General features: G+C 35.4%; 3 protein-coding genes across 7 annotated transcripts in view; 1 reads left to right on the forward strand and 2 right to left on the reverse strand.

Moving 5' to 3' along the window:
* Positions 1-12,531, forward strand: part of Alpha-spec (alpha Spectrin) — a 28,955-nt gene extending 16,424 nt beyond the window's left edge. For 2 of the 5 annotated variants that reach the window (XM_064056289.1, XM_064056290.1), the window contains exons 12-25: positions 5,244-5,933; positions 6,108-6,389; positions 6,594-6,635; positions 6,874-7,218; positions 7,276-7,930; positions 8,149-8,344; positions 8,404-9,131; positions 9,423-9,763; positions 9,820-10,082; positions 10,165-10,188; positions 11,310-11,572; positions 11,629-11,799; positions 11,852-12,018; positions 12,104-12,531. In XM_064056289.1, coding sequence (XP_063912359.1) covers positions 5,244-5,933; positions 6,108-6,389; positions 6,594-6,635; positions 6,874-7,218; positions 7,276-7,930; positions 8,149-8,344; positions 8,404-9,131; positions 9,423-9,763; positions 9,820-10,082; positions 10,165-10,188; positions 11,310-11,572; positions 11,629-11,799; positions 11,852-12,018; positions 12,104-12,232 — 4,296 coding nt within the window. In that variant the 3' untranslated portion in view covers positions 12,233-12,531. The remainder of the gene's footprint in view (positions 1-5,243; positions 5,934-6,107; positions 6,390-6,593; positions 6,636-6,873; positions 7,219-7,275; positions 7,931-8,148; positions 8,345-8,403; positions 9,132-9,422; positions 9,764-9,819; positions 10,083-10,164; positions 10,189-11,309; positions 11,573-11,628; positions 11,800-11,851; positions 12,019-12,103) is intronic. The other 3 variants (XM_064056291.1, XM_064056292.1, XM_064056293.1) reach the window with 3 other exon arrangements.
* A 125-nt stretch (positions 12,532-12,656) lies between these two features.
* LOC135129180 (probable cysteine--tRNA ligase, mitochondrial) lies at positions 12,657-14,679 on the reverse strand. The gene is made up of 2 exons (XM_064056294.1): positions 13,889-14,679; positions 12,657-13,832 (listed from the first exon to the last, which is right to left on the reverse strand). The coding sequence occupies exons 1-2, from the start codon at positions 14,598-14,600 to the stop codon at positions 13,030-13,032; spliced, it is 1,515 nt and encodes a 504-aa protein (XP_063912364.1). The 5' UTR covers positions 14,601-14,679; the 3' UTR covers positions 12,657-13,029.
* Positions 14,680-15,185: 506 nt separating this feature from the next.
* On the reverse strand, positions 15,186-16,112 carry LOC135128930 (zinc finger protein 600-like). Its single transcript, XM_064056008.1, has 2 exons — positions 15,933-16,112; positions 15,186-15,878 (listed from the first exon to the last, which is right to left on the reverse strand). The coding sequence occupies exons 1-2, from the start codon at positions 16,041-16,043 to the stop codon at positions 15,279-15,281; spliced, it is 711 nt and encodes a 236-aa protein (XP_063912078.1). The 5' UTR covers positions 16,044-16,112; the 3' UTR covers positions 15,186-15,278.
* Positions 16,113-18,893: the final 2,781 nt, after the last annotated feature.

Genomic DNA, 18,893 nt, shown 5'->3' on the forward strand with positions numbered 1-18,893 from the left:
ATTTTTTGTAAATGTAGGCAACCAAACATATTTCGTCAAGAACGAGCCAAGAAAGTGTATGATTTACGATAGGATTGGCCACTATTGAGACATTAGACGGATTGAAAACTCTTGTTGTTGTTGAGAAAGTATGCAAATGAGGTGACCGTAGTGTGTTCGTCCACCTGAAGGTTGTGGAATCGTATACTTATGTAGGAGTATTATATTCAAAAGAAGGTTTCATTACATAGGCGTTTCAAAAATTGGGAACAAACATCCACGTCTGTGGAAGCGTCTATAATTTTAAATGGTTTTAAAAATTCAGAAAAATTGCATAATTTAAGATTTAAAAGAATCATCGGTGGTGTAGACAGAAGCGTTTAAAAAAAACGTGCCTACGGACCCAGTTATTTTATGGAAAAAATTGAATGCCGCAATCATATTCTCCGAAATTATTGTACAAAAATAAGGGAATTGGCAAATACTCCAAAAACAAACACTTATACAGGGTGTCTCAGAAATAAGTACATTAATTTTAATCAGTTATAGAGCTCATTGAACTCAACAACTTTTTTTAGTAGAGTTTTGTCAAGAACTTTTTAATTATCAAGTTAAAAATTGTTAAAGTTATACCCCAATTAAGGTTACCCGCCCATGGATTCTCAGTCACCCATGGACACTAATAATTATTATAATTAATAATTTATGGTCAAAAACAGTTACTAGGATACGTATTTTCCTAATCTTGTCAATGTGACAAACATTTAGAGAGAAATTGAAAATCCTGCTCCCTAATGGCGTACGGAATTTCATCGGCCCAAATGTGGATGTTGAACACTTTCCCTCGTGTAACCGACCTCATCAGTTGATGGTATAAGAGATACAAAATTTGCTTGTTCGTTTACTTTTCTCTCACAAAAGTTTTGCCTACGTGGTAAGTCTGTTAGTTTCAATAACTGAACTTTCTGGTCCTAAAAGGGGTACATTTGTTCTCTGAGTATCCTCCAAATACTACTCTCCGATACATCACACTAGACAGTGATATGTGCTAGTGCTCGGTCGAGCTTCAACACTCTTCAAAACAGCCTCTTCAATATTAGCAATTCTATTACTACGTAACTTACCCCGATCCTGAGGTGCAGGTTTAAAAGATCCGTAATCTCGAAAATGCTGCAACGTTCTTAAAAGTGCGCACATTTGGCAGACGACGATTTGGTAGGTTTTCTGAAAAAATTCGTTGGGCGCGAGTGCCGATCCCCGAGCTTCACCGTACGTTAAAACGATATCGGTGCATTCCAAATTTGAAAACAAAGCCATTTCAACACATTTCGTCTATAAATTAGAAATCTGTGCCACACAAACTTTAAAGAGACGTTTAATAAAAACATTGACATAAAAATGATTGTCAGCGTCAAAAGGGTTGCTACGGTACCTTCTTCATTGTTGTAGTGTTGCTATTATTTAAGTTATTATTTAAGGTGAACATAGACGGCTCGTGAATATATGGGTGGGAAAATTCGAAATTCGACTTTTTCGAAAAAATGCTAGATAAAAAAGTTGTTCCGTTTCACGAGTTCTGTTACTGGTTAAAATTAATGTACTTATTTCTGAGACACCCTGTATAAAGGATTTATTGAAAAATAACATTAACAAATTTAGGACCGCAGTTGTAAGTGCCATAAAATTTCGCAAAAATGAGAATTGCTCATTGTATGATAGAAAATCTTAAAAAAGATATATTAAATGGGCTCCAGCACATATTTGGCAATCATGAAAACTGTGCTACTTATGTTTGTACCAAAAGCGGTCAGCGGGATGATATTTTAATTTCTTCCTTTGAAAATAGTTCCTTGTTTCAATTGTTTACAGAGACTTTAATATGTACATATTAAAGTCTCTGATTGTTTAGTCAGGCACTGTACCGAGTGGCTCATTTATCATCAAGTTTATTATTTGATGTTGATAATAATGCAGTAGAGTCGTATAATTCGGCTGTAAATAAATTTGTTGGGGGAAAAAGAATAAATTTTTCATTGCGTGGTTCCTATCAGGGTAGGTGTTTCGCTGCCGCCGTATGTTACAACAACAAAGGTACTTTTGTAGTTACTTGAGTTATAAAAAAAAAAATGGAGAACACAGTGTTGGTCTATACACAAATTCTTTCGCAAAAAAGAAAGTTCTACAGAGAACGAAAAATCAATAAAAAAAATAGTAATGAACGGATACAAAGTGCAGATTTCGATTACGGAAAATGTGAAGTTTCAGATAATGTAGCATCAATACCAGATATGTTTCCAAAAGTGTATGAAGAAAAAATCCGATTTTTTAAAAATCTTATCACAGTGTAATGTTGTAACTATTGAAAAAAACAACTCGTGGCCAGCAACTTATTTGGAAAAATTTCCGTTTTTTTATAGCTTCTTTAACTTTTTTATTCCAGGCACAAAAATCACACTTCACTTCGATAATTGAATCATGAATAATTATGTACTCCATCTGGAGATGTTCCCAACAATTTTTTTCGTTATCTATAAATAAGCCGCATGGTAACTACGGTCACCTTACTTTTTTTCAAGTTTTAAATCGATCTAATCCCGCAATAGTGGCCAACCCTATCGTAAATCATACACTTTCTTGACTCGTTCTGGACGAAAGAAGATGTTTGGTTGTCTACATTTACAGAAAATGCCCTTTTTAGGTCTTGCTTTATCAACAATTACTAAAAAATGGATAGTTTAACAAAAAAATAATTTCAACTCCCAGATGAGCAATAATATTATCTACACTGTCAGATTTTTTAAGCCAAAATATTTTATAGCTTTGGCTTAAAGAGAAAAATAAGTTTTTCTGTTTTTATTGTGTATTAAAAAAACGAAAGCCCCTAATGCAATATCAAGAGTATTTTCATGAAGATTTTCGTATTACGAACAAGTAGATATGTCGCTCAAGTCTTCAAGTGCTATCGTAAGGATGATATTGGAACTGGCGTTTTGCCGTATTTCGGCAGATTTTAATGACCGTAAGGAGGAGCCTTAATTTGCTGTTGTAGAAAGTAAAATCTAATGCACTAATTAATTATAATTTAATTTAAAATACGTATGACCCGTTTTCTTCGTTGAAACACTTTCATGCGTTCGTACATACATCAGACTGCCCTGATGGAAATAAAACAAAACACTGTTTTTTCGAAGTTTAGGAAAATCTCAAAAAAAAGTTTCAAATTCAAGTGCAGTACTAAATCTCCTCAATTTTTGACAGGGATAAACTTTAATTTTCACATAGAATATATATATAACTAATCATAACGTTAACGTTATGTTCAAATTGTTACAGGAAATTAACTGTAAACCAGCAAACGCAGTCATTTTTTTTTTTTTTTTTAGATATTCTGTATTCACCACGATAAAAAACAAGCACCTTCCTGTATATAAGCAGTATTCTATTTTATACCTTATTTCACCTTATCTTTTTAATAAACATTTATTCCACGGTCTTGGGGTTAAACTTTCTGGAATAATCACTCGTAACCATTAATTTAATTAAATTCCATTATATAGTTTCTTGGACAAATTTTTACCAACTTCCGAATAATTTTAAGGGCCATCCAAAGTTTCAGCAGTATTTCCCCACATTATTTGTTTAAAAAAATCACCAATACACAACGGGGGACCAACATTTTGTATTTCTTGAGCTATGAAACGTAAAAAAGTCTGAAGTTATACATTCCTTAAAGTGAGACACTGTTGTTTTCACTGGTTTGACACAGTGAAGTTTTTTGTTTTATTTTTACATACATGTACTGGTTTGTATTTTCATTTGCAATATTTTTTTTAATAATAATAATAATCTTTATTTGACCAAGCATACTAAAAATATATAGGTACGAAAAGCTTAAAAATGTTTTAAATACAGTAATTAAAAATCTAAATATCTAAAATATTTCGAGTTTATTGTGATGTGTCACAAATGAATCGATTTTAATGTATTGTCCAAAATAATATTAATCAAAATTATAAATGTCCACCATAGCAAAATATTAAAGTATACAGTGTGTAAATCCGAAATTACTGGAATTTAACGTAAGTGAAGCATTTTAAGCTGAGTAATCGCGAGATATCAATAATTTTGCGACTTAAACTTATCAATTTTTGTTCCATTTATTGCTGATAAAATACTCGTGACGATTTCATAGAAAGGCAAATTAAAATATTAAAACCAAATTAAAACATTAAAGCCACATTAAAACATTTAATAGCGCTTAAATTTTTTTCTGAAAATTTGCTGAATTGGGTAATTTGTTGTTATTAAATTATGTACTACTTTTTGATATCAAGGATTTTAGATCGGAATATCGTGAAGAAATCTGTTTTGAATTAGTATTTTTCGCAACGTATTCTGTTTGGGTTGTGGGATTTAGGATCAAAATGGGGACATCCAATATGATTAGGTTTCAATACACACAGGTTTTAGGTTAAATTAATTGTTCCATAGATCAGAGTAATTTGCAGCTCTTTCAACTGCCAGTACGGATAATAAACAGTCAGGTAGCGAGCGCCATTAGTTACATAAGTGTCAAATAGTAGTTAAAGGAATTTTTATAAAAACAGTATTTGCAGATTACTCAGAACAGTGAAACAATAAAATATAGTAAAATATATAATCATAGCTTATTCCACACCAGGTTGATCAGCAGAAATCGCAAACCAAATTGTCAGTAGTACTTACTTCAAATAACAAAGTTATTTTAATCGCAGCGTAGGTCAAATTACACACAAAAAAATAAATTTAGTAGTCTTATGCTAGGTTGGAAAAGAATGTGATTTTTTTGTAGTCAATTTTCTGCTTTTAATATTTCAAAATTACTTTTTGGTGAAACGTTGGAATTTTATTTAAGTTTCGATGAACCCACTGTTTTAAATACTAACCATGACCAGTCAGCCTACAACTCCATTGTAACAATAAAAATGGTTTGGACTACGAACAAGTAATGATATACATTCTTATTAAGCATTTCTTATCTCGGTCTTATCTCAAACAATGCATTGTGCTTGTTACGAAACGACGTGAATACATAATGATTGTGACTTTTTTTGCCATCCACATCGTTCTTTCCCGTTTGATCCAAAAGTTTAAAAACCAACAACCACAGAAGGATGAAGTGGTACAGTCTTAACTTATTGTATCTAATTTTATATCTTTAATGCGTTGGTTTGTTTCTATATAGTAACAGAAGTTTTTTCATAAACACCTACTCTTTATTTCAGGATTGGTGGAAAGTAGAAATTCACGATCGTCAAGGTTTTGTTCCCGCCGCATACGTCAAAAAAGTCGACGCAGGACTCACAGCTTCCCAACAAAATCTCGTCGACAATAATTCCATCTCAGCCAGACAAAATCAAATTAACACTCAATATGATCGCTTACTCGCCCTGGCCAGAGAACGCCAAAACAAACTTAACGAAACCGTCAAAGCATACGTTTTGGTTAGAGAAGCCGCCGAACTCGCTTCTTGGATTAAAGATAAAGAAATGCACGCCCAAGTCCAAGACGTCGGTGAAGACCTGGAACAGGTGGAAGTGATGCAAAAGAAATTCGATGATTTCCAGACAGATCTGAAAGCTAACGAGGTGCGTCTGGCGGAGATGAACGAAATCGCTATGCAGTTGGTGTCGTTGGGACAAACTGAAGCTGCTCTCAAGATTCAAACTCAAATGGAAGACTTGAACACGAAATGGACGTCATTGCAACAGTTGACGGCCGAAAGGGCTAATCAGTTGGGATCAGCCCATGAAGTGCAGAGATTCCACAGAGATGTAGACGAAACTAAAGACTGGATTCAGGAGAAAGATGAAGCACTTAATAATGACGATCTAGGAAAAGATTTGAGAAGCGTACAAGCGTTGCAGAGAAAGCATGAAGGACTCGAAAGGGATCTAGCTGCTCTAGGCGACAAGGTGGGTGTTGTATGCAGGGTGTCATTCTTCGAAATTATCAGGGAAATATTTAGTATTTCATTTAAATATTTAACATTCATCATCACTTCACTTCGTTCGTTCCCCATACTTCCACACGTACAAAATAAAATCTCACTTTTAACACATCTCATAAAAAACTATTTGTACGTTTAGATTAAACAACTGGACGAAATAGCTTTACGCTTGGTACAAACTCATCCCGAGAGTGCTGAACAGACTCGAGCTAAACAAGAGGAAATCAACGAACTGTGGACACAATTGACCGCAAAAGCTAACAATCGTAAAGAAAAATTGCTTGATTCGTATGATTTGCAACGTTTTCTCAACGATCACCGTGACCTTATGGCTTGGATGAATTCAATGCTTGGTTTAGTGACTTCAACTGAACTCGCTAATGACGTCACTGGTTCAGAAGCACTTATTGAACGCCATCAAGTAAGTTTTTTGCATCATTTCATATCGTAGTGCATTTAATAAATCAGTTATAAATAAACTTACTGACTTGAGTTTTTTATCTCGTGATGTTTCAATTTCCATTTTGTTGTAATAAATGATGTTTAGATTGTTGGTCGTCCCATTACCACATTTATTCGTATCCGCGACTTGTAGACTGATTTTTGTGTTTACATTTATTTTTAGAGCTACAGGGCTGAAATAGATGCACGTTGTGGATTACCTCAGGTACACTATAAGCCAGAGTGTCTATATTGTTCTATAATTTATGGTACTAACACTTATTACGGGCGTGTTGGAATATCAAAATGCAATTAATTCTTCAAGAACGCTTCTGCCCTTTCTACTTTTTATTGTAAAATTGTTATTATTAATAATTAGCAATTATCAACAATCTTAAGCTCTTCTAACGTCTTTCGCTCATCTGTCTTATCATTCCATTTTTTTAATTCGTCGTTGTCGTTAGGAACACCGTACCGAAATTGATGCACGTGCAGGAACTTTCAATGCTCTTAAACAATTCGGCGAGCAACTCCTCAATTCCCAACACTACGCCAGTCCAGAAATTCAAGAGAAATTGGAACAGTTGAATGACTTCCGCAAAGAACTTGAGAGACACTGGATCGAAAGACGAGTCCAACTAGACCAAAATCTCGATCTTAATCTGTTCTACAGAGACTGTGAACAAGCTGAGAACTGGATGTCAGACCGTGAGGCTTTCCTTGCATCAGACGAAGTTGATTCCAACGGTGACAACGTCGAAGCCCTTATTAAGAAACACGAAGATTTCGATAAAGCCATCAATGCTCACGTATGTAACATTAATTTCAGTTTGAAATTATCCCTTATTTTATTTGTTTTTTATTAGGAAGAGAAAATCGCCGCTTTGGAAAGCTTAGCCAATCAGTTGATCGAAAACGAACACTATGCCTCCCAAGACATCGACAACAAACGAAAACAAGTACTAGACAGGTGGCGCCACTTGAAAGAAGCTCTTATCGAAAAACGCTCAAAACTCGGCGAGAGCCAAACCTTGCAACAATTTTCACGAGATGCTGACGAAATCGAAAACTGGATTGCCGAAAAATTGCAACTGGCTACGGAAGAAAGCTACAAGGATCCGGCAAATATACAATCAAAACACCAGAAACATCAAGCCTTCGAAGCGGAGCTGGCAGCGAATGCGGATAGAATCCAGTCCGTCTTGGCAAACGGAGCGAATTTAATCGAAAAAAGACAATGCGCTGGTTCAGAAGAAGCCGTTCAGAAGCGCTTGGAATCTATCGCCGATCAATGGGAGTTCCTTACGCAAAAGACCACTGAAAAGTCGATGAAACTCAAGGAAGCTAACAAGCAGAGGACTTACATTGCTGCGGTTAAAGATTTGGACTTCTGGTTAGGAGAAGTAGAGAGTTTGCTTACGAGTGAGGATGCTGGCAAAGATTTAGCATCAGTGCAGAATTTGATGAAGAAGCATCAGTTGGTTGAGGCTGATATTCAGGCGCATGAGGACAGAATTAAAGGTGGGTGGTATGCTAGTATATTGGTATTCGCACACGTTCTAACAGAAATTGAATATTATATGTAAGAGTGTTCAGGACATCTTTACACAATGTTATGTGTATTCTTCATTGTGTAGGCCCCTGAAACAAATGGCAATAATAACTAACATTAGAATTAAAAAAGAAAAAAAAATTGTTTTCGTTTTATACCGGTACTTTAATACTGAATTTGTTTACAGATATGAATGATCAAGCAGATTCTCTTATCGAAAGTGGCCAGTTTGACACGGCTTCTATTCAAGAGAAACGTCAATCCATTAACGAACGATATGAACGAATCAAGAACCTTGCAGCCCATCGCCAGGCTCGCCTCAATGAAGCCAACACTTTGCACCAATTCTTTAGAGACATTGCTGATGAAGAGTCATGGATCAAGTAAGATCTTCAACCCTTTTATTTTATTTCATTTATAATAATAATAACAATTTGCGTAGGGAGAAAAAGCTATTGGTGGGATCCGACGATTATGGTCGCGACCTAACTGGTGTGCAAAATCTCAAGAAAAAACACAAGCGTCTTGAAGCCGAACTGGGCTCTCATGAACCCGCAATTCAAGCTGTACAAGAAGCTGGCGAGAAACTAATGGACGTCTCTAACCTTGGAGTTCCCGAAATTGAACAGCGCCTCAAAGCGCTCAATCAAGCTTGGGCCGAATTGAAGCAACTAGCGGCCACTCGCGGTCAAAAACTAGACGAATCGCTTACTTACCAACAATTCCTCGCCAAAGTTGAAGAAGAAGAAGCTTGGATTAGCGAAAAGCAGCAGTTGTTGAGTGTTGAAGATTATGGTGATACAATGGCAGCTGTTCAAGGTTTATTGAAAAAACACGATGCTTTCGAAACCGACTTCCAAGCTCACAGGGAGAGATGCAAAGATATTAATGATGCTGGAAAGAAACTGGTGGCAGATGGCAACCATAATGCAGACAGTATTAACCAACGTTGTCAACAGTTGCAAACTAAACTTGATCACTTAGCTGCTTTGGCTGGTAGACGTAAAGCCAAGTTGATCGACAATTCGGCGTATCTGCAGTTCATGTGGAAAGCAGATGTCGTTGAAAGTTGGATTGCTGATAAGGAGACGCATGTTAAGAGCGAAGAGTACGGAAGAGATTTGTCGTCGGTGCAGACGCTGCTCACCAAACAAGAGACATTTGATGCAGGTATGAAATTCCAGAGATTTTCGTTATTTGTAAAAACTATAACATAGTTTCTATTAAATTAGTGCCCAAATAGTCGTTAGAGCAGCTCAACTATGATCTGAATTTGCAATATATTACATTTCCACGTGTTATTAAAAATTATCCAATCAATGAATAATAAATTTCAGTTGTCACATCAAAATTCGACAGTAGGTTTTTCGTACTAGATAAAGATAATAATTTTCTTCTGTTTGAGCTCACGTTATACTTAAGTCACGTAATCTCGGTTCACATAATGTTCTGTTTTCCTAGGTCTCACTGCTTTTGAACATGAGGGTATTCAGAACATCACAGCCCTTAAGGATCAATTGATCGCTTCCAATCATGATCAAAGCCCAGCTATTCTGCAGCGTCACGCCGACGTCATTGCTAGATGGCAAAAGTTGCTGGCTGACTCCGACGCTCGTAAACAACGCCTTCTTCATATGCAAGAGCAATTCAGGCAAATCGAAGATCTTTTCCTCACTTTTGCCAAGAGAGCTTCTGCTTTCAATTCTTGGTTTGAAAATGCTGAGGAAGATTTAACTGATCCAGTCCGTTGCAATTCAATCGAAGAAATCCGAGCTTTGCGTGAAGCTCATGCTCAATTCCAAGTAAAGACTTAACAGGAAGAGTGGCGTTTATGTATTCTAACTTACAACATTTCTAGGCATCTTTGTCTAGTGCGCAGGCCGATTTCGAAGCTCTGGCAGCTTTAGATCAGCAAATTAAGAGCTTCAATGTTGGACCGAATCCCTACACCTGGTTCAACATGGAAGCTTTGGAAGAAACTTGGCGTAATTTGCAGAAGATTATTGCTGAGAGAGACGTTGAATTGAATAAGGAGGCTCAAAGACAAGAAGAAAACGATAAATTGAGAAAAGAATTTGCTAAACATGCTAACGCGTTCCATCTCTGGCTGACGGAAACTCGGTAAGCAAAAAATGTATTGTCTGAAGCTGAATGAAGTTAGAGTCGGTTTTTGACGTACTTTTTATGGAGTATTTACTTTCAGTTATCGAATTCTGGGCTGGGATGGGTAAATAATTGTGTTGATTGATACTAACGTTTGTTGATTTTTGGTTTGCTGTAATAATTTGTGTTGATACATTTGTCATTAAATTTTTTGTTTGTACAGCAGGTAAAATTTATGAAATGGAGATCGAAAAGAATAAAAATATTACCGTTTTGTTGGTTTCGGTGGTATGCATATGTGTATTAGAAAAAGTCTACAAAAAGTGTTAATAAGACCGGCTACGAACCCAATCTATTGAACAGGTTTTTCACTTGTTGTAAATGGTACCATAAAGCAGTGATAGTGAAATTTTGATGGCTTTTGTTAATTTATCTGCTGTACAAAGTCGACGTAATCTTTCATAATTAATCGCATTGAAAAATTCAATTCCATAAACTAATTCTATACAAGTTGTATAAATTTCTGTAATTACTCGTTTATGGATCTTTCAAAATTCATATTAAATTCATTTAAAATCAGTTACATCGTCCAGATAAATAAATAACAATCCATCACATCCTCTACGAATTTAAGTGAGAACAGGCTAAGGTGAATGTTATATATCTATATTTCAAAACTCAAAAAAACTGAATGTGGAAGAGTGTAAAAATTGAGTTGTTAGTTATCCAAATTTCAGTAACGGTGTTTAATCAGATGTTTTATAATGTTCCAGAATTGTTTTGCTCCTCACCAGAGGTTGTTTAATTAATATTTATTTTATTCGCCTCTCGAGAATTACTAGAAAATACGAAGTATGCTATATTTTCAGTTACATTTGTTAGAGGATTTATCGAAATAATATATATTTTTTATTTTTCTCTTGACGTACTGAATTCATGATTTCATACAAATCATTTATCGTGCTTTCTAATGGCATGCAGTCGTAATTCATTTTTAAAATTTCATACTTGACAAAGTTTTTGTGATTTTGAAGTAAATATGTGTGCGCATTTTTTTTAAAGAGTTGTTATCATAACACCACTAAAAACTGACGTAATGGCAACAATTTTTGAAAAAAAAAAAATTGACTTATGCGACCTAAGTAATAGATTTCCGAAAATTTTGTTAATACGTTGGTGCCTTACTGCAAAATATTAATATACATGTGTTGTAGAATATCGTTTTAAATAAAATTTACTTGACAGTACTTCGATGATGGAAGGTTCAGGTTCCCTCGAACAACAACTAGAAGCTACAAAACGTAAAGCAGCGGAGGTTCGTGCACGTCGTTCTGATCTGAAGAAAATCGAAGATTTGGGCGCCATTTTAGAAGAGCATTTAATTTTGGATAATCGTTACACTGAGCATTCAACGGTAGGCTTGGCACAACAATGGGACCAGTTGGATCAGTTGGGCATGAGAATGCAACACAATCTTGAACAGCAGATCCAAGCTCGTAACCAATCAGGTTTGTAAATATTTAACCGTCATTAACATATCAAACTAAATCAATCTTCTTTCAAGGTGTGAGTGAAGATGCTTTGAAGGAGTTCTCAATGATGTTCAAACATTTCGACAAGGAGAAATCGGGAAAACTGAACCAGCAAGAGTTCAAGAGTTGTTTAAGGGCATTGGGTTATGATCTACCTATGGTGGAAGAAGGACAACCAGACCCAGAATTTGATGCTATTTTAGGTAATTCTCATGCACGTAGTTTTTAACGTGTTTTAATTGCTTGGCGTTTTAGACGTTGTTGATCCAAATCGGGATGGATACGTATCCTTACAGGAATACATGGCATTTATGATAAGTAAAGAGACGGAAAATGTGCAAAGTTCTGAAGAAATTGAAAAAGCGTTTAGAGCTATTACGGCGGGTGATCGTCTATACGTCACACAAGAAGAGCTATATGCGGTAAGTTTCTTTCTTTAAAGCTTTTACTTCAAATATTGCGGATTTAATTTAACTTTTGATGCTCAAATTTATTTATTTGTTGCAGAATTTGACAAAGGAGATGGCCGATTATTGCGTAGCAAGAATGAAACCGTATGTGGAACCTAAAACTGAAAGACCAATAGCGGGAGCCTTGGATTACATAGAATTTACCCGTACTCTATTCCAGAATTAAATGTTTAATGCCCAAAATCCCCTGAATGTACATCATAATAGATAGTAACACTTATACACGCGCTATTTCTTTGTCGAGGGTATTTGGGCATACATATGTTGGTTGCTATGTAATAGTCTTCACGTTATATTATTTATTTTAATTTTTTTATAACTATTGCTTGTATTTGCATGGGAAACTACATATTATATCACGCATTGTTGTTATTCACACAAACATAAAAAAAACAAAAATATTGTATTAATTTTAATAAATGAATGTTTCTGCATTCATTTTAAAAATATATATTGCCTATATAATCATGACTGTTTTCTACTGTGAACCTATGAAATTAATCACGCGTAGTGTAGTTTCCAGAATGTTTGATTCCTTGTCAGCAGGTATCTTTGCAATTAAAAAGCATCAACAACATTGTAAAATTGATTATTTATTAGTTTTTGGGAGTACAATTAATTACGAAGTAATGGCGTATTTAGTAAGCAATTAAAAGCACGATCTATGATAAGAAGTATTCTTTTTGTCATATGACTAGAAGTTGCAGCATCATGAGATACATGGTTGGTACTCATTTGAGGATGAAATTACAAATTACACTATTAATTTGAAGAAACATTTAGAATCACAGCACTTGATTATCAGTATGGAGATGATACTCCAATAAAACAGTTAAAAATCATAGATAGCATTTAAAACTGTCTTATGCTATGTTATTGTACTTTTATTTTGAAGTGGGATTTTTTTCTGTAGAGAAATAATCTGCAGTTTTCTAAACTTTTTAAATCATTTTATAATATCAGCTAAGTAGACCATGATGAAACCTTACCATGATCTTTTAAAATAATTCCAGAATTCTTTAAATTATGTCTAACAGTGTCACACATTTCTAATAGTTGTTGATCTTTCTTTGAAATACCCAACTGTCTTACATTTTGTCTGAAATCATTTAATATGTTCATGATTTCCACAAAGTCACTTCCACTCTCACTATGTTTCTTATAACTTAAATCTAATCCCAACATGTTTAATGTTCTCAAGACTAAATTTAAGATAACCACAACATTAACTGATTTTGAAACACTAGAATGTGTCTTAGATGAATGAAGGGTTATATTCACTGCTGACACTAGTTTATTTAAAGTTTTCACAACTAATGGAGTGTTGAAATCATCTGTCAGTGCACCATATATTATTTCTGCCGAATCTTGTACCAGCTGCTCCATTGCATTGTTGTCCACATCTACTGTAATTAATCCATTTAAGTAATTTTTGCAAGTATCAATAAAGTTGATGTAATTTTGTAAATTCGTACTGGCTGTTGCCATAAATTCAGGACTAAACTCCATATGTTTTCTGTAATGAGACATTAAACATGCCATTCGAAAGGTTTGTGGTGTTGTATTTGCCAAAAGTGAGGAGACTGACATTGTATTCTTTAATGATTTAGACATTTTTTCGCTATCTTTTAAATGCAAATGACCAGTATGGATCCAGTAATTAACCCATTGAGTTTTACAATGCAAGGCACAAGACTGAGCTTCCTCATTCTCATGATGCGGAAAACGCAAGTCGATTCCTCCAGCATGAATATCTATCTCTGGCCCTAAAAATAACATAAAAATGAGCCTTTCAATACTATCAAAACAATAAATATTGTACCAAAGATATGGCTTGCTAAAGCTGAACATTCGATGTGCCACCCTGGCCTTCCATTGCCCCATGGACTCTCCCAATATACTTCACCAGATTTTGCAGATTTCCACAATGCAAAATCCATGCTAGACTTTTTGTATTCATGTTCATGTTCTGGATTTTCACTGCTAATGTTTTGAAGTTTTCCATAGTTACTATACGCTCCCACATCAAAATAAATTGTTCCATTTTCTGCCTGATAAGCTTTCTTACATTTCATCAATTTTTCTATACAATTTTTGATAATTTCAATGTTTTCAGTAACTCGTAATATAACGTCGGGTTTACTTATATCTAATTCTTCTATGTCTTTCCAGAATTCTTTTTCATATCTCTGTGTTAATTCTTGTACAGGCACTTTTGATGCATTGCTTCTATTTATTATTTTATCATCTACATCTGTTATATTCATCACAGTTACTAGATTTAAGTTGAAATACTGTTTTAATATCCTCTGTATTATGTCCAGTTTCATAAAACAACTGGCATGACCTATGTGTGATGAATCGTACACTGTAGGGCCACACGTATACCATGTTACAAAATTTTTGTTTTTCACGATTAAAGGTTCTTTGTTTTTAGTTATACAATTAAATACTTTAATCCCAGTGTCGTGTCCTTCCGGTCTGATCCATTTATGGTGTTTTACGAGCGATACACAATTTTTGGACATCAACATTTTTAAGGTTATACACCGGTAGCTGCAATTGTCAACGTTATATTTATGTCAATCCACTGTCAATCTAATGTCAACGTGCACAAAGGAACCTAATCATTGGCGATTGATTGGCGCTAGCTAGAACGTCTTTGCTAGAACGTGTTTCATTGGTTAAAGTAAAATGTACGGCTGCGTTCTGCGTTCTACGTTCTACGTCCCGTTGTGCGTTATTCATATAATAAATAATGACATTTCGATCTAGGTTAAAAGTGGGATTCCCAACTTTTGTGACGTCTGTGTAAATAATTTGTTTTAAATTTTTTGCAATATTTGAAGACTTACACGAACTGTAATATAAATCGTCTTTAACCAGTTGAAATAGTGAAATATTTTCATGTTCATCATTTGTTGACCGTTTCTTTGTTGCTGACCTACTGACAAAACTTTTTTTTAATTTTAAATAGGTACAAATTAATTTAATGTGTCTGTATCTTTCCGTAATATATCCTGAATTAAATTTAATCGAAAGCAATAATTCTTTGTGTTCAAAACAGGTTCTGAAGTTTCAATTCATTCAAATTTCAAATGAAGATAGAAATGTCAAAATTTAATAAAAGTCAGTTTATTATATTTTATATTTACAAATCAGTGTACTAAAATTAACTTAATTTTAATTGTACTTATATTTAAAGGCTGTGGTTAGCTGGTTTTCTTGCAGCTTTTGCTTTTTCGGTGCTGTTCCAACTTATCCTTCCTACTAAAGTTTTTTTGGCAGGTTTCACAGGTAAATGGTCTGTCGCCACTATGAAGTCGCATATGCCTAGCTAAATTAGATGTGTGTGCAAATTTCCTATCACAGATAGAACAGGTGAAGGGTTGCTCTCCAGTGTGTTTCCGAAGATGCTTGTTATAGTCTCCCTTATGAGTAAACATTTTATCGCAGTGTGTGCATTTCATGAGTTTTCGGCTGCTTTTAGGTGACATTTCCCGACTGGTTGATGGCACCGGTTCATTCACGTTTCTTTCAGTCTTATCTTCATTTTGTTCGATCACTTCGACTAGGAGTGGCAAGCTTCCAAATTTTTTTTGGCAATTTACGCACTTGCAGTTGTATTTATCGGTGTGTGGTTCCTCTTGATCCTTCTCCGGACTTCGGTTTGGATCTTCCTCCATTTTTCTCGCATGAGTTCGTCGAAGTTTGGCTTGGCTGAGGATGATTTCTCTTAGAAAATTTTTGAAATTGTATAGTTTGTGCAGGCAGTGGTCGCAAGTAGCCGTTGACTTGGGATGGAGCGAGATCTAAAATTTGAGTTTTTTAGTATTTCGCAGTCTTTTTCACCGGAGAAAACTTACACATCTGAACAATTTTCCAACCAAGACTTGCTCTTGCGGCTTTAGATTTACCAGTTTGTCGTTGTAATTTCCACATATGCCACATGCAGTAGATTCACTTTCATATTCCATGATCCACAAAGATTTAGAGTAATTGGGAAAATGATTGAACGTTGAATGAGTAACAACTTTCCAGATTATTTTGCCGGGTTTTTTGACTGAATTAACACATGCGCTTGAGATATTGACGTCACACGAGGGGAATTCCTACGGTGTAAGTTTGTTGACGTCTAGGCGAGGAATTCACCGGGAGTCCCCAGTACCCCACTCAAAAAACGTGAAATGTTTCCGTCAACACACTTTATTCACTTCTGGTTTGCGAATTTCCGATGTCTGCGAGTGCTCTTATTCATGGTTTAAGAATAGAACAAAGGTGATATCTGAGCATTTCCAGCAACTCTTATTACAAAAATTACGAAAGAATGAGAGACGGACATCATTAAGCTTGTACATAGAAACTGCCTTTTGCCATTATAAGGGCATTAGTAATTAAGATGTACTTAAAATTGTCTCAAGTTCATTCGACGACCTTCATAAATGTTACAGGGAAACATTAACATAAGTTTGTGATGTATTTACAAATCAGACACAGTGTATTTTTTTACTAGGACAGCATGAAATGAAAAATTATAATTTAAACAATTACTGTAAGAATTGAAAATTCAGTATCCGATAATAAGGTGCGACTTATGGTCTCGTATCTTGTGTTGTTATCTATTATGTTTAAAATTATGATTCACGACTGTGTGTTTTAAAATCCAGCTAAATCGCAAAGTTTTCTCAGTAATGTTAAAAAACCAGAATTAAGAGAGTGTGAATTGTGGTTTTTACGCGTCTTTGACTAGAGAGGTCTTTATACTTTTGTCTGTTCTGTTGCAAAGGTGCCCACTTATCGCCCTATACGTATCTGTTAATGTGTCAACACGTGCTGTTTGTGCATTTAATTAATCAGTTGCTGTCAAGAACAAAATCAGTTTCGGTTTAATAAAAGTGATGTGATAAAACATTAATGGGAGACTTATAAATATTTGAGTTTTTCTTTTTATATTTCCATTGTAAAATATAGATATTCTTTCGAGAACGCATAAATTTGGTTGAAACACCCACAGCTTGATGTGGAAGTAGCTTTTTTTGTTTTTATGTGGCGACATAGGTGTGTCTCTTACATAATTCAAGAAAATTCCATACGTTTAATAAATTCCACTCAGATCCAGATACTTCACCGGTTTGACTTGATACAATAAAAATTAATTTAGAGGATTTCATGGTTTTGTTTAAAATATACATATCCGTGTTGTCTGTTGTTGATTAATTATTATTTTGTATTTCGTGTATCATTGTTATAGTAGTGGTTACTGTTGATATTATAGAAAACTACCCTTTTGCTAACTGTATTACCGACATAAGCTTGCGCATGTGCGCACTTGACACTGTAAGTTCAGTTGATGTACCACCAAGTTGCAATACACATTTCAATCGTTTCGTTCAGTTTTATTCACCTATAATTTCCAAACAATCAATTCCACTGGATAAAGCAAAACCTTGCTACAGGTTATGGGCCCAGGGTACTGCTGATTGTTTGGCCGCGTGTAAAAATAAGGTGAATCCGATATATCTTAGTGATAAAAACTTTTGTGTTCCGGCAACAAAATGGCAGCGTCCACGCTACCACCGATCGAAAAACTACTAGGGCGCGAAAACTTCAACTCATGGAAATTCGCAATGCAAACATATTTGGAGCATGAAGAGTTGTGGGAATGTGTTGAGGGTACGAACACTACGGCAAAACAAGTTGCAAAGGCTAAGGCCAAAATAATCCTGTCGATACACCCCATAAACTATGTCCACGTGCAAAATGCGAAGACAGCGAAAGAGGCATGGGAAAATTTAATCAAGGCCTTCGACGATAAAGGACTTACGCGAAGAGTTGGCCTGTTACGTACCTTAATCACAACTCAGTTGGAAAATTGTGATTCCGTAGAAGAATACGTTAACAAGATTATTTCAACAGGACATAAATTGACGAATATTGGTTTTGTTGTAAATGATGAATGGCTCGGGACGTTATTACTTGCTGGATTGCCAGACCATTATCGCCCGATGATAATGGGACTAGAAAGCTCCGGTATCGCCATTACCAGTGACTCCATCAAGGTGAAACTATTACAAGAGGTCAAGGTCGATACAAGCAGTTCAAACAAAAATGGAGTAGCGTTCTTCGGAAACCACGCCGAAAAGAAGAACTATACTAAAAATGGGCCACGGTGTTTTGAATGTAATAAAATTGGTCATCTCGGGAAGAATTGTTTTAAACGAAAGGCTCGCCTGCAGAGAGAAAATGGCAAATCTTCCAACACGAAGGAAGCGAAATCCTTCTTAACAGTCTTGTCAACGGGAAACGATCATGTTGAAAAAAATGAATGGTATATCGACTCCGGCGCATCGGTCCATCTAACTAACGACAAAACATGGCTGACATGTGGCTGACATCCGCAAGCAAACCTCCTTCATCCACGCAGGAAATTATAGTAGCCAATAAAAATCGTCTAAATGTCGATGCAGTGGGGGAGGTAAATTTGGACGTTTGTACAGGTGGTACACCTGACAAAATAAACGTAAAAGAGGTTATGTTTGTGCCAGATTTGACAACAAACTTGCTGTCTGTGAGTAAAATAACCAATAAGGGGCACAAGGTGTACTTTGAGAACAGTAAATGCAGTATATACGACAAAAGCAACGCCCTCATCGCCAGTGCCACACTGAAGAATGGCATGTACAAACTGGATCGACCGAAAAATAAGGTGCACGGTGCTAACTCAGTATCGGTTGCTGACAATATACATCTATGGCATAGCAGACTAGGCCATCCGTCAACGGACAGCATGAACCGAATGAAAAACGGGGTCGTTACGGGAACGAATT

This window comes from Zophobas morio, unplaced genomic scaffold, assembly GCF_036711695.1.
Source record: "Zophobas morio isolate AGI-343-1 ecotype UQ-CSIRO unplaced genomic scaffold, CSIRO_AGI_Zmor_V1 ptg000014l, whole genome shotgun sequence".
Lineage (NCBI taxonomy): Eukaryota > Metazoa > Arthropoda > Insecta > Coleoptera > Tenebrionidae > Zophobas > Zophobas morio.